Source organism: Plecotus auritus (assembly GCF_963455305.1).
Source record: "Plecotus auritus genome assembly, chromosome: 9".
Taxonomy (NCBI): Eukaryota; Metazoa; Chordata; class Mammalia; order Chiroptera; family Vespertilionidae; genus Plecotus; species Plecotus auritus.
In genome coordinates, this window is record NC_137783.1 from 123841228 (window position 1) to 123856779 (window position 15552).

General features: G+C 44.9%; 1 protein-coding gene across 1 annotated transcript; it reads left to right on the top strand.

The window, feature by feature from the left end:
- Nucleotides 1-3256: 3256 nt before the first annotated feature.
- Nucleotides 3257-14351, top strand: NCR3LG1 (natural killer cell cytotoxicity receptor 3 ligand 1; the record flags this gene model as incomplete). The annotated part of the gene is made up of 5 exons (XM_080640669.1): nucleotides 3257-3392; nucleotides 4006-4347; nucleotides 7341-7655; nucleotides 9331-9427; nucleotides 14064-14351. The coding sequence occupies 5 exons, from the start codon at nucleotides 3257-3259 to the stop codon at nucleotides 14113-14115; spliced, it is 942 nt and encodes a 313-aa protein (XP_080496795.1). The 3' UTR covers nucleotides 14116-14351.
- Between the last annotated feature and the right edge of the window lie 1201 nt (nucleotides 14352-15552).

Below are 15552 nucleotides of genomic sequence, written 5' to 3' on the forward strand. Positions count from 1 at the left end.
TGGAGTGGGGGAGGAAATGATGTGTAATTATGTTAAACCTCTTTGTAATCAAAGATAAAGAGACTTAATTTAAGTATAATCCTATTTTGTTTTGAATTACTATTACTGGGGGGGGGGAAGGGGGATCCTTTAAGGAACTGCATTCAGTAACAACCCCACAGTATAGCAATATGTATAAAATCTTAAATTCAGCAAAGAATGGCATTTAAGATTGTTTTAAGGTATTTTGCCTGAATAATAACATAATACCTCAACTTCCAATTAAAAATATAAACCTAGCCCTCTCGTCTCTCATTCACTTCTGACTAGACCTTTTAAAGGCAACTATCGATTACATGGTTAGATTGGATGCACATTAACCCATAAACCCAAATGAGCAAAAAGCCCAGCGATGTGTAAAACCCAAGAGGCACCCTGAAAGGCTGACCTGGGGAGCCGCTTCCTCCTTTCTTATTTTATGAAACAATGTGATCACCTCTGGAGATGAAAACTTTTGGTTGGAAACGTAGAACCAGGATACCCAGAGGAACAAGAATAAAAGAACGCTACATCGTGCTCCACAACAAATACTGAGATTATGAAAACAGATACTACTTGTTGAAAGAAGAGGACATCACTAAAAATAGAAACATAAAACTTAGGAAGAAAAACTAAGAAGCACATGGATAAGCCTTTGCCTTTTTCATGTCATCTGCAAGTCTTCTGCTTTGTGTAGGACTTCGGAATAGGTAGTTTAGATGCAATTATTAGGCATGCTATTCACCAGAGCGGACTCAGTCTCTTTCCCTACCAGATATCTGAATACAGGATAAGCATCCTAACATTGCCACAACCGGCTTGAACTTCAGGCTCTCAAGTGTTGGATGCAGACCTTTGCAAGTAAAATGTGATTTCCCAACTCTTTATTGTGTGGATATGAATTGTGAAAGACATCTATCTTCCAGCTTTTCCCTGTTTCTGTGGCTTCACAGTGCTGGGCTCTGCATCGCCATTTGGCCATTTTAACCCAACTTTGGAAATCACGAAGGTTAGCCTGGTTTCAGACCCTGGTATGTCATCTCTCCCAGGGTACAGAGATGACAATAATCCAAATGGCAGTTTTCAATGTTTTGAAGCATGTGGGTCTGTTCTACTAATCTTGATTGAGATATTTAAGAGATGATAAAAATAAATTTAAATATTGAAGTATATTTACATTGTATGTAACCAAAAAACAAAATTATATACATATTTTTTTCTTTCACATATTGGACACTGTAACTGCTCTGGTCTTGACAAACCAGTAAACATGTAAACCCAAACTGAAAGTGTCATAAAATAAACTTCTTAAACAGGAAGTTCATGAGACCTTGGAAAGGTGATACCATGTGGTTGTTTCTTCCTTTTTTCCTTCTCTTTCTTTTTCTTGATGTTTCATCTTTTCTCCTTTTATTCCTTTTCTGTCCTCTCTCTTAACTTTTCCGTTGGTAGAATCGTTAGTACTTGAATCTGTCTCGCTTCCAGAAGACGAAGAAGAGGGAAACACGCAGTCATCTGAAGAAAAAGATGTTTATCTATGTTGGGATCGGTGGTGTTTCTGGTTTTGCTCTTTTCCCCCGTTTGTGATTGCCTTCAGGCTGGTCCTGCATCTTCAGGACTTGTGCGTGGGCACTTCTTTAAAAAAAAAAATGTATTTTTATTCATTTCAGAGAGGAAGGGAGAGGAAGAGGGAGATAGGAACATCAATGATGAGAGGGAATCATTGATTGGCTGCCTTCTGCACGCCCCCTATTGAGGACCGAGCCCGCAACCTGGGCATGTGCCCTTGACTGGAATAGAACCCTAGACCTTTGAGTCTGCGGGCTGACTCTCTATACACTGAGCTAAACTGACTAGGGCACTTCTTATTCATGTCTACAAAACCTGCCTGCCTTGGAGAAAACTGTAGGGGAAAAGGCCTTCCTGAGTGGGCTCAGGCGGGGCCAAGGGTGCTGAGGAACCAGGGTGGGGAGCGCCCGCCACCGCCGCTGCGGAGCCCGACCGCAGGACCACGGGGTACTCTCTAGTTACGTTGCATTTTGCCTACAGAAATTAGTTGTAAGTTATTTCGGATGTGAAACCTGACCTTAGACATTTCCTTTGCGTTTTGTGAGGGTTTTAAATCCAGTTACCGTCCCTAACTTCATGGCAGCCAGGGCTACCCGGCCACAAGTCCCTGCCCAATGGGAGAGGTTTGCTGAGCAGCGTGGCCCAGATGCTCTCAGGCGGAGGGGCGAGCTCAACGCTCATAGGTGAGGCCATGACCCTGAGGCTGCCGCTGCCAGCTTCCCTCCCGCCTCCAATCACTTGGATGAGGGCGCCGTAAGATGCCAGGCAGATTCCGCGAGAGGCTGCAGGTGGGTGGGGTAGGATCACTCCGCTGGGACACCGGTGCTTCCGCGGCTGAGACTCTCAGGCTGCCTGGGAGCGGATCGCTTGGCGGGGGCGCGGGATTTTCCGAGGCTGAGACCCCGAGGCTGCAGGTGTGTGTGTGTGTGCGGGCGATCACTCCGTGGGGATGCGGAAGCTTCCGAGGTTGAGAACAGAGGCTGGGGCGGGGGCGGGGGCGGGGGGGGGGGAAAGAAGGGGAGGGGGAGGGGGTCGCTTGGCGGGGACGTGCAAGGTTCCGAGGCGGAGACCCGGAGGCTGCCGCTGGGAGGGGATCGCTCAGTGGGGACGCGGGAGCTTCCGAGGTTGAGAACTGAGGCTGGGGGTCGGGGGTGGGGGGTGGGGGAGAGGGGATCGGTTGGCGGGGACGGGGTAACTTCCGAGGCTGCAGTGGGAGGGGATTGCTCTGCTGAGACGCGGGAGCTTCCGAGGCTGAGACTCGGAGGCTGCCACTGGGAGGGGATCAGTCCAAGGCAGTGGTCGGCAAACTCAGTCAACAGAGCCAAATATCAACAGTACAACGATTGAAATTTCTTTTGAGAGCCGAAAACCGACTTCTTGCGCAAGGGCCACGAAGTTTCCATCGCACTGTACATGCGCGCCCTCACGTGGCTCGGGAGCCGCAGTTTGCCGACCACTGGTCCAAGGGGAGGCCGGAGCTTCGGAGGCTGCGGGGGGATTTACCCAGTGCGTGCTAGGGTAAGTCATAAATCAGGTTGAAGGAGGGGCAGAAAGATTTAGAAGGCGCAAAGAAGCCACTCTAGTACCAAGCAAGTGACCGCCCTAAGACGCGGTTTTGCGGACTGCGCATTCCGACCGAGGACTTCTCTTTCTAGAAAGAAACTCGGCGATGGCCTCCAGTGCAGACCGGGGCCGGGCATGCCGGTCCTCCTCACGCATGACTGTCGGGGAGGCCGCGGCAGGCCGCTTATTGCGGGGCTTCCTGCGGCTGCTTCCGGTCCTGTGGTGCTGGGTGTCCACCGCCGGTAAGGTGGGGTGAGTTGGGGTGGGGGTTGGGGATGGTTGTCGCTAGGCAGACTCTCCCTGTTCATCTCCTTCGGGAGTCCCGCCTGACGTCCTCAGCCACCTGTACCTTAACAGTCCCCAACTCTAAGCTTTCCTTTGTGGAATTGTAGGAATTAAACGGATTTGAACATTTCTAAGAAATTGCAAGAGACCAGAATAATCAAAACAATATTGAAAAAGAAGAACAAAGTTGGAGGATCTTATGCGGATTAAGGAGGGGCCATGAACTAAGGGCCTCTGGACATGAGATACCTCCCTCCACACCCCCCCCAAAAGGAATTTGTTTTTGTGTTTTGTTTTTTATAAAGCGTCAGGTAGAGTGTCTGTTACATAGTAAGCTCTTTTTTAAAAAATATATATATATTTTTATTGATTTCAGAGAGGAAGGGGGCGAGGGAGAGAGAGAAATGTTAATGACGAGAGACTCATTGATTGGCTGCCTGCTGCACGCCCCCTGCTGGAGACCGGCTAGGGCAAGGAATTTGATTTTAATTACACAGTAGTGTCTGAGAGTACAAGGCCTAAGTTTTTTTTTCAAGGTTCTCCCATAACTGAATTTTCTTATTTCCACAGATTGCTTGATAGTGGAGATGGAAGGGAAGAATCAAACTGCGTTGCTGAATGACAATGTCACCATCTCCTGCAAGATCCCTGGTTCCACACCCCAGAACACCAACATTATGGGTATTATCTGGTATCTGAAGCATCAGGGGAATGAAACAAAGGTGTTTGAAATGTATGGAGACCATCAAGAGGCATTCAGACCCGGAGCCAGCGTGTCTCTAGCGGGGCTAGAGAAGGGGGACTTCTCACTGCACCTTCTTGGAGTCCAGCCTAGTGACGCAGGAGAGTACCGATGTAAGGCGGTGGTCACCCCTGAGGAGGCCCAGGGAATAGACTTTCTAAATGTTTTGGGTGAGTGCCTGAGGCAGTGTCCTGTCGTTCCCATGGTGATGGGGCTTGGGGTAGAGATGTGGATCAGTGAAGTAGAGCAGAAGTTTGGGCATGGGCCTTGGAGTTGGATAGACACAGGTTTAAGTTCTAGGCTTCCCTGGACGTCTGGACAACTTAGAGCAAGTTATTAATCACGCTGAACCTCAGTGCCCTTTTCTCTAAACAGATGTAATAGTACCTCTATAAAGACCCTGTCTCCAGCCCTAGCTGGTTTGGCTCAGTGGATAGAGTGTGGGCCTGCGGACCAAAGGGTCCCGAGTTTAAAAAAAGACCCTATCTCCAAATATAGTCACAGTCTAAGACAGTGGTTCTCAACCTTCCTAATGCCGCAACCCTTTAATGCAGTTCCTCATGTTGTGGTGACCCCCAACCATAAAATTATTTTCCTTGCTACTTCATAACTGTAATTTTGCTACTGTTAATGATATTTTGCTACTGTTAATGAATCGTAATGTAAATATCTGTGTTTTCCGATGGTCTTAGGCTCTACAGCAACGGTTCTCAACCTGTGGGTTGCGACCCACAGGTTGAGAACTGCTAGCAGGATCGCTAGCGGTTCTCAACAGTAGCAAAATATCATTAACAGTAGCAAAATTACAGTTATGAAGTAGCAAGGAAAATAATTTTATGGTTGGGGGTCACCACAACATGAGGTGACCCCCAACCATAAAGGGTTGCATTAAAGGGTTGCGGCATTAGGAAGGTTGAGAACCACTGGTCTAAGAGAATGGGCTTAGGGCTTCAACATATGAACTTGGGGGTGGGGCCACAATGCAGCCTATAACGGGGGCAATGTCTATGAGCCCTTCAAAATTGTACTTAAACTTTGAATGTTTTGTACATATTAATTAGGGGGATGGGAAAGTGTATTAGGATTCATTTCCTCCGCAACCGACAGAAAGCCTAAAAAGATTTTTAAAAAATTAATAGACTTCATTTTTTAGAACAGTTTTAGATTTACAGAAAAAATTGCAAAGATAGTAGTTTCTTTATGACTCCTGCCTGTGCATATACCACTTTCTCTATTATTAACCTCTTGCATTGGTATGGTATATTTGTTATAATTAGTGAACCAATATTGATACATTTTTATTAATTAATGTCCCTAGTTTATTCAGATAACCTTAGTTTTGACTTAATATCCCTGATAATTTTCCTTGTTCTAAAGGCTACTTTGACATTCATAGAGCTATTCCAGTTTTCTTTAGATTAGGGTTAGTATGGTATATAAACCCCTTTACTTTTTGTTATTGTTGTTGCTAATCCTCACCTGAGGATATTTTTTCCATTGATTTCTTTTTTTTTTTTTAAACAAAATTGGAGTTTTTATTATCAAGACAGTGTGGTATTGACCTAAGGATATGCATATAGGTCAATGGGACAGAATACGGGAGCCCTGTTGATGTGGTGGTAAAGTGGTGTGGAAGGGAAGCAGTCTATCATCTGATATTAAATCTCATTCTCTGAGTGGCCTGAGCCCCTAGGCTATGACCTTCAGAAGTGTTCCTGGGTGAGAAAGGAAGGTTATAAAGGGCTGAAGAGCTAATCATCATTCTCCCGGGCTCTGGCAGTCTTCCCACTTGAGAGCATTCTTTGTTATGGAGAACGCACTGGGTATATTTTTAAATGGTTACTTTTCCTCTCCCTTCTCCCCAAAACAGGAGGGAATTTTTCTTGCAACTGCAAGAACCTGAGGGGGGCGGTGGGGAAGGGGTTCCTGGAGGTAAAACCCAGAAAAACCTCCTAAGTCTGGCCTCCAGCTAATCCACCTTCATCCTTTAGCAATTTGTTAGTTATAACTCCAGCACCTTCTGCTTATGGTAATATGATTTTGGCTGTGGTTCTCTCAATCTGCTTGTCTCTCTAGCTTTCAGGGTTGTGGTTTGCCCTGTCACCTTAGTTCTCTGATGGATCTAAGAAAAGTTGTTGATTTGCAGTTTGTTCAGTTCAGTGTTTTTTCCCATTATGAGGATAGGAGTGATGACTTCTAGTTCTTTACATGTCAGAGAGGAAACCAGAAGTCAACAAGGGCTTTTATTATTTTTAATTAAATTAATTAATTTAAAAATATGTTTTTCTTGATGTTAGAGAGAGAGGAAGGGAGATGGAGAGGGAGAGAAACATTGATGTTTGAGAAGTATTGATTGGCTGCCTCCTGCATGCCCTCTACTGGAGATCGAGCCTGCAACCAGGGCATGTGTCCTGACTGAGAATCAACTCGGCCACCTCTTAGTCATGGATGACACTCAACCAACTGAGCCACACTGGCCAGAGCAACAGGGGCTTTTAAAAAGGTAGTTTATTTTTCTTTCACAAAAATGGAGCCAACTCTGGGCAGGTAGGGCAGTTCTGTGATCAGCTGGGACCCAGAGTCCTTTTATCTTGCCACTTTGGCATCCTCAACATGTAGCTTTCACCTTGTGTTTGGAAATGGCTTCTCCATCTTGAACCATGACATGGTCTTCCAGCCGTTCTCCAGGAAGGAAGAAGGGGAGAGGGAGAGAAGAGCATAGTGCTTTTCTTTAAGATACTCTTGTTCTTTAAGGGTACTTCCTTGAGGTTGCTCTCCCTACTTCTGATTCTGTCTGAACTAGTAGACCCTGAGTTCACATGGCTACACCAGCTGAAGTGGAGGTTGGGAGATATAGCTTTAACTTGGATGTGTCATTGAAGAATGTACAGCAGTTTTTGCCACAACAGTGTTCCAAAGCTTTCCTCCCATTCTCAAAGGTGTCTATGACACCAAGTGGCTTAAGAAACTCTGCTTTACAAAATGGCTGTGAGAGTCAAGGTCATGGTCTATCAGCATCACATTGGCACTGGGATTACTTAGGCTAAGCAGAATCTCATTCGCCTCACTCACCGTTCCTGAAGGCTTGCTATGGGTCAGGCTTTGAACTGATAATAAGCTAGTCCCAACCTACCCTCAAATCATGACTTCTCTTCCCTGGCAGCTTTCCCAAAGTGCACCTTGTCTCAAGAGCAAGCCAAGGTGAAAGATGATGGCGACAAATATATTTTGTGTAAGGCAAGGGAGTTCTACCCAAAGAACATTATCATAACATGGAATACATGGACCCAGGAGAATCCCCAGGGCCAGGAGATTTCTGAAGGTATCACCACTGGTCCAGCCATCAAGAATGCGGACGGCACATTTAACATCACCAGCCATTTGAGGCTGGCATACAATGTGACCACCTACCAATGTGTGATAAGTCACATATCCTTGCCCACCTCCTGCAGGTTGAACTTCACCCAGTCTCGGAGAGGTAAGCATCCTCTAAACGTTTCCCTTATTCTTCACCTTGAGGGGGTATAACGTAACACTCAAGTTCCCAGTTAGTCTAGGCCAAGATGGGGGCTAATGAGGAAGGAGAGAAAGCTTGGTTTGGCCTACTTCAGCCCCAGAGTCAGTAGTCCAGACTAGGTCCCTACGCCAGGGTGAATGGCCTAATAGGTGGAGAGTGGTGACAAGAGTCCTCAGGGTTGCTGTTAACTAATGGCAGCTTAAGGAGCTGGGTGGTCTATGACCTGGAATGGGAAGCCTGTCAGCTACGAGGAGAAAGGGGATAGGATCCTGTCCATGCCCCCTGAGGACAAGGGTCTATCAGGGGCCAGAGACCCAACCTTACCAGCAACTACTCTTCTGGCCAGGCTCCAGGGCCACTGCAAACTGTTGGCTGGTAGAAGTCAAATCAGTAGTTCTGTGCCCAAGCTGGTGAGTCCATAGTAGGGAGTCCTGCAAATGCCAAGGCCTTTCCCCAGGCACACTAGATCCTGAGCTTAAGATAATACAGCTCACTACAGAACTCCCCCTGCTGGTGGGGTTAATTGAGCTCATATCTTGATTTCCATGGTCATGGCTCTGGTCCTGGGTGGGGATGACCATGCAGGTCAAATGCATCTGCCTAGAGCTGAGAGGGGTTAGGGAGGCAGTGGCTGACTGGTTTTGCCAGATAGGGCCTCGAGTGGCCCTGGAGGTAGAGAGGAATTGTTTTTGGGAGCAAGGGCCAGGGATATGTATGAGTGTGGTGTGTGTAGAATATGTGTAGCACATGGGAAATAAGGAATTGAAATATGCTTTACATGTATAATCTCTCATATAAAAGGCCCGTGGCTGTCATGCCATAATGCTGTCACAACCAAATGAGCAGTGGCTGGGGCGGGCAGGGGGGAGGCAGGAGGCTGGGGCATGATCTACTAGCGGTGATGGGTGGGGCGGCCAGCTGAGGCAAGCAGAAGCAAGCTACCCATGCATGATTTTGTGCATGCTGGGCCTCTAGTATAATAAAAGAGATTTGTGTTGGTGACTTGTGGCTGCTATAATAAATTGCCACAGACCGGGTGGCTTGTAATCAACAGCTTTATTTCTCACAGTTCTGGAGGCTGGAAGTCTGAGATCCATGTGCCAGCATGGCTGGGTGAGGGCTTTCTTCTGGGTCACAGATTTCTTGTATCCTCACATGGTGGTAGGGATGAGGGAATCTCTCTAGGGACTCTTATATAAGGGTGCTAATTATTCACGAGGGCTCCTCCCTCATGACCTAATGATATCCCAAAAGCTCCACCTCCTACTACCATCATATTGGGTATTAGGATTTCAGTATATGAATTGGGGGGCGGGGGGAGAGACACAGGTATTCAATATATAGCAGTGTATAGTGATGTAAGATGGTGTAGTGTGGAAGCTTTGGACATGTGCATGGCATACATATGTGATAGGTGGTGTTCCATATTGCCCTGTATTTCTGGAAGGTGCTAAACACACTATTTGATGTGTGGAGGTGTATGTGATAGGGATAACAAGAAGTGTGGCAGAGGATTGGTGGTTACATCTATGACAGGGAAATGACACACCACCACAGATATCTTAGCAGTGGTTGTGTGGTCACTTTGGCCCCTGCCGGTAGGTTTCCTTTTAACGTTTGCCTCCTCTTTCTGCAGGACCTGAGATGAGAAATGCCTGGGGGACTACTGAGACTTTGAGTACTATTGCTGGCTGTGTAGCAGCAATCATTGCACTGATTTATTATTGCAAAAGGTAGGGGGGATGCCAAAGCAAAGTTTAGCCCTGTGTTTTGGAATTGACTCTGGGAGTTCAGGGATCTTTGCCAATGGGTGATACTTGAGAGTTCTCAGGATCGATGCCTGGGGGAATCTGAGTGTGGTGTGTGTGTGTGGTGTGTGGCTTTTTCTGATGCTGTGTCAGGGAAGAACGTTCTCATTAGATCCATATGTGGTAGCTTGCGACTCTGGGGAGATGCACTGTAAGGCCCCTCTGCCTCTTCCTGACATATAGGTCTCACTGTGAACCAGATCTCACTGTATTCGTTCAGGCCAGGCCTTTGAACTGTGTATGTGCTGCGTTGTTGTTCTCACACATAGAACCACAGCTCAGAGAGGGGAATTCCTTCCCCCAGGTGCTCACATTTTGTTAACAGCTCAAAGGGATAGCTTACAACCAGATTTCACCATTAAATCAAGAATTTCTAGCCCTCATTGGTGTTTCCAAACTAAGACAGGTTTCCAAACATATTTATCCCTAACTGTGGTCCAAACAGCAAATAAAACAGCTCAAGGTAAAGAAATCTAAGAGACAAGTGTAAACATGTTGCTTAAAATGGTTCTAGATATTAAATTGCCCTCATTTTTTTTTTTTGAGGGGGGGAAGGGCCTCCAAGGCAGAATCTGTGCAATAGCTAATACATCTCATTAGAAATGCTGGTATATGGTCCTGGGGAAATCACTTTATAGAGCTGGTCTTCCAAGTGGTTTTTAAAATTTATCCTTCTGTTGAAGTTTTTAGGTCAATTACGTATGTTGACTAAATTTACAAATAAACTTGTTAGTCCAACTTAAAAAAAAAAAGAAATGCTTTAGGAAAATTAGAATAATCAGTTAATTAAGAAAAAAGGCCGTTTATCTAAAGTTGGCCAACTGATTCATGGGACATTTTCTTCCTTTTTTAAAAAAATATTTTTATTGATTTCAGAGAGGAAGGGAGAGAGAGAGATAGAAACATCAATGATGAGAGAGCAACATTGATCGGCTGTCTCCTGCATGCCCCCCATTGGGAATCGAGCCCACAACCCAGGCATGTGCCCTTGACTGGAATTGAACCCAGGACCCTTCAGTCCGCAGGACAATCAATGCTCTATGCACTGAGCCAAACCAGCTAGGACAGGACATTTTCTTCTGATTGGACTTAGGCCAATGCGAAAACTGGATATAAAGTGGTTTTCAAATGATTCTTGTGATATTTGTGAATGTTCTCATATTTCTGGCCTTCCTCTGGCTTCTGATATCTAGTACGGTCACTGTTAGCAAACATTTCACATTGAAAAAAGAGACTACTAAAGTCTTCATAATCATTTTGGATTCTGTAGTGGTTTGTAATGAAGGCTTCAGGCCTCCAACCTTCCCTAATATTTGTCCTTTGCCATGTAACTTTTTAAAAAATATATTTTTATTGATTTCAGAGAGGAAGAGAGAAGGAGAGATAGACAGAAACATCAATGATGAGAGGCCATGTAACTTTTCAGTGCCCTCCAATCATGGGCTGCCCCTTAACATAGAGTTCAACCTTGTGACTTGCATTGGCCAATAGAATGAGACAGAAGTGAAAGAGGCCTTGTGTATTTCCATTTGCTTTCTTTTGTGCTGACATTAGTGAGAGGAGGACACTTGTAAGCTAGCCTGAGGGAAGATGAGAGACACTGAAGCCAGCGCTAGTTGCTCAAGAGGAGGTCAGTCTACAGTAAGACCTCACTTAACGTCATGCCTAGGTTCTGCAACTTTAAACAAAACGACATATAATGAAGCTAATTTTACTATAGGCTAATTGATATAAACAAGAGGCAAGTTCCTATGGCATCTCATCAACATTATAATGGGAGGACATTGACCAAAACCATGTTTTTTTGAGAACCAGCTATAGATTAGACGACAGCCATCCCGTTCCTAGACATGTGAACAAATCTAGCTGAGATCATCACCATCAACAGGGTCAACTCTCGAATGTGTGAGAAATAAATATTTATTTTTTTAAAGCCACTGTTTTAGGCTTGCTTGTTATACAGCAAAAGCTAACTGATACAGCTCCTCGGAGAGCTGAGTTTTGACCAAAAGTGGTTGCTCTAGAGCTGTGAGAGAGTCTGCTATGAAGCATGCACCCAGGTAATATGTTCTACCTGTGCCATCTCAGCATCTGCTGCTATCCTCACCCCAAGGAGGTCCAGCCAGTGCCTGAACAAAGCAGGAGTCTTTGGAGCTCTCTGTTGGAGTGGCTGAGACTTTCTCAGAGTTGTACTATAGTCTGAAACTCTTGCTTCCCAATCCTTTCTCCTTCCTCCCTTCACAGATATCAGATCTACATCATGATCTAAAGGTTTTCCTCACCTATTTCTGTGCCCTCTTTCATAGTTCCTACTCCCAAGAACTCTCTCCTATTTCTTTTTTTTAAATTTAATAAATCTTTATTGTTCAGATTATTACAATTGTTTCTCCTTTTCCCCCCATAGCTCCCCTCCACCTGGTTCCCACCCCACCCTTTGCCCTTACCTTCCCCCACACTGTCCTCATCCATAGGTGTACGATTTTTGTCCAGTCTCTTCCTGCACCCCCCATACCCCTTTCCCCCTGAGAATTATCAGTCCACTCCCTTTCTATGCCCCTGATTCTATTACATTCACCAGTTTATTCTGTACCTCAGATTTTTAATTCACTTGATTTTTAGGTTCACTTGTTGATAGATATGTATTCGTTGTTCATAATTTTTCTCTTTACTTTTTTCTTCTTCCTCTTCTTAAAGAATACCTTTCAGCATTTCATATAATGCTGGTTTGGTGGTGATGAACTCCTTCAGCTTTTTCTTATCTGTGAAGCTCTTTATCTGACCTTCCATTCTGAATAATAGCTTTGCTGGTAAGAGTAGTCTTGGTCATAGGTTCTTGCTATTCATCACTTTGAATATTTCTTGCCACTCCCGTCTGGCCTGCATAGTTTCTGTTGAGAAATCAGCTGACAATCATATGGGTGCTCCCATGTAGGTAATTAACTGTTTTTCTCTTGCTGCTTTTAAGATTCTCTCTTTGTCTTTTGCTCTTGGCATTTTAATTATGATGTGTCTTGGTGTGGTCCTCTTTGGATTCCTTTTGTTTGGGGTTCTGTGGGCTTCCTGGACTTGTAAGTCAATTTCTTTCACCAGGTGGGGGAAGTTTTCTGTCATTATTTCTTCCAATAGGTTTTCATTATCTTGCTCTCTCTCTTCTTCTGGCACCCCCATAATTCTGATGTTGGTATGCTTGAAGTTGTCCCAGAGGCTTCTTATACTATCTTCAACTTTTTGGATTCATTTTTCTTTTTTTTGCTTTTCTGGTTGAGTGTTTTTTGCTTCTTTGTATTTCAAATCTTTGACTTGATTCTTGTGTTCCTCTAGTCTTCTGTTGGGTCTCTGTATAATATTTTTTATTTCAGTCAGTGTATGTTTAATTTCTAGTTGGTCCTTTTTCATATCTTCGAGGGTCTTGTTATATTTATCGGCCTTTTCTAGGATATTCTTGAAAAGCCTTATAACCGTGGTTTTGAATTCTATATCCAGTCGTTTGTTTTCCTCCATTTCTTTCGTTTGTGATCTGTTTCTTCATATCCCCATTTTTCACTGCTTCCCTGAGCTGGTAGGGTAGCTTTGTGTGCTAGGTTTCCTATGGCCCAGTGGGTCGGCCTTCCCAGTTAACCTGAGGTAGACACTCTTGGTGCACCCCTTTGTGGACTGTGTGTACAGCCTTGTTGTAGTTAAGTCTTGATTGTTGTTGGTATCACTGGGAGGAATTGACCTGCAGGCCAGTTGGCTGTGAGGATCAGCTGTGTCTACACTGGGAGATTTTTGGTGCTGGAGACAGCCTTATAGGATTAGCCTTGCCAGATTGCAAAAGCCTCTGTGCTCAGCTTGGAAGGGGTGGAGTTTCAGGGCGGAGCAGACAGTCTTGGCTTCCCGTCAGCCCTGCCCTTGCGCGCGAGTCTCCAGACCTCTGCCTTCCGCAGTTCCCGAGTTTCCGCCTTACAGTCCAGATTTCCCCCGTAAGAGCGTGGGTCCCCAGGGGCTCGCCTGGAACTGCGGTTCAGTGCAGTCGGAACTGGAGTTCAGTGCAGTCAGGAGCTTCCGACTCCCTTCTGCTAGGGATAGCTTGTGGTAACCTCCGCAGTCAGTCTTTGTGCGCACTCGCTCCTCCAGACCCCTGCCGCCGCGGCTCCCCTGAGTCTCCGAGTCTCCATGTGCCTTTCTCTCTACCTGACAGTCCAAACTCCCCCTGTATGAGCCTGGGTCCACAGGGTTTCGCCAGGAACTGAGGTTCAGTGCAGTCGGAACTGGGGTTCAGTGCAGTCGGGGGCTTCCTTCCCCCTCCCGCCAGAGAAAGCCAGCCAGGCACTCCACCGCCCTTCCTTTCTGTGCGTGTGTGTCTCCGTACCTCAGCTCTTTGCCGCTCCTTCTCCGTGAGCTTTCCTCTTTCCTTCTAGTTGTAGAATTTCCACTCAGCCAGCTTTCCTGTGTTTCTGGATGGTGTCTGTTCTGTCTTTTAATTGTAGTTTTGAAATTGTTGTGCAGGGCAGCAATTTAGGTGCTTACCTATGCTGCCATCTTGGTTCCCCTCTCTCTCTCCTATTTCTAATACATCTAGAAAGCTGCTTCTCAGGAGACTCACACTACTACCACAAGAAGAGATTGAATAATTGGAACTTGGTGCTTTCACTAAGGTGCATTTATGATGTCTTCAGATGGAGGAGCACTGGAAAATTGGCAGTTCTTACACAGTGACAAATAACAGAAACCACATGCTTTCTCAGAGAATGTGTAAGTAACTGACTTACTTTTCCTGATGACTGCCACAGCTTGCTCAAAAGCAGACTGTTCAAGCTGCCCTCCTGGATAGCCTCCGGCCAATCATCTCTTTCCAAGAAAAGGAGAAAGCAACACTTTCCAAAGAAGATATACAAATGGCCAGCATGGGTATAAAAAGGTGCTTAACATCATTAATCCGCAGGGAAATGCAAATCAAAACAATGAGACATCACCTCACACCTCTTGGAATGTCTACTATCAAAAAGACAAGAAATAAAAAGTAGTGGCAAGGATGTGGTAAAAAGGGAAAACTTGGGTACTGTTGGTGGGAATATAAATGGGTGCAGCCATTATAGAAAACAATATGAAGTTCCAAAAAAATTAAAAATGGAACTACCATATGATCCAGCAATTTTACTTCTGGGTATTTATCTGAAGGAAAGGAAAATTCGAACTTGAAAAATTATCCGTACCTCCATCTTTATTACACCATTAGTTACAATAGCCAAGACATGGAATCAACTTGTGTCATCGATGGATGAGTGGATAAAAAAAATGTGATACACTCCTACACACACAGTCATGTGCCACTTAACAAAGGGGATGCATTCTGAGAAATATATTGTTAGGCAATTTCATTGTTAACATCATTGATTATACTTACACAAACCTAGATGGTATACTAGTAGCCTATTGCTCCTGTACAGTCAGACTATACTAAAATCATAAAACAATATGAGACCAAATCAAGCAGAAGAGAAAATGATATCAAGAGATACAGTCAATAGGCTAGGCTGCTGCTAGTGTAACTCCACATACTGTTTTTCAGAAAACTTATTTTTATACATAGAAAGAGTACACTCTAAAATAGCAGTAAAAGGCCCTGGCCAGGTGGCTCAGTTGTCTGGAGTGTTGTCCCATGCACCAAAAAGGTTGTGGGTTCAATTCCTGGTCAGGGCACATATATACGTTGCAGGTTTGATCCTTGGTTGGGGCAGGTACAGGAGGCAACCAATCAATGTTTCTCTCCCACATCCATGTTTTTCTCTAAAATCAATAAAAACATATTCTCAGGTGAGGATTACAAAAATAGCAATAAAAGTATAGTATAGTAAATACATGAGCCAGGAACAATCGTTTATTATCGTTATCAAGTATTTTGTATTGTGCATAATTATATACACTTTTATATGACTGGCAGCACAGTAGTTTGTTTACACCAGCATCACCACACACCTGTGAATAATGCATTGTGCTACAATGTTAGGATGGCTATGACTCCCCAGGTGATAGGAACTTTTTAGCTCCACTATGAGCTTATGGGTCCA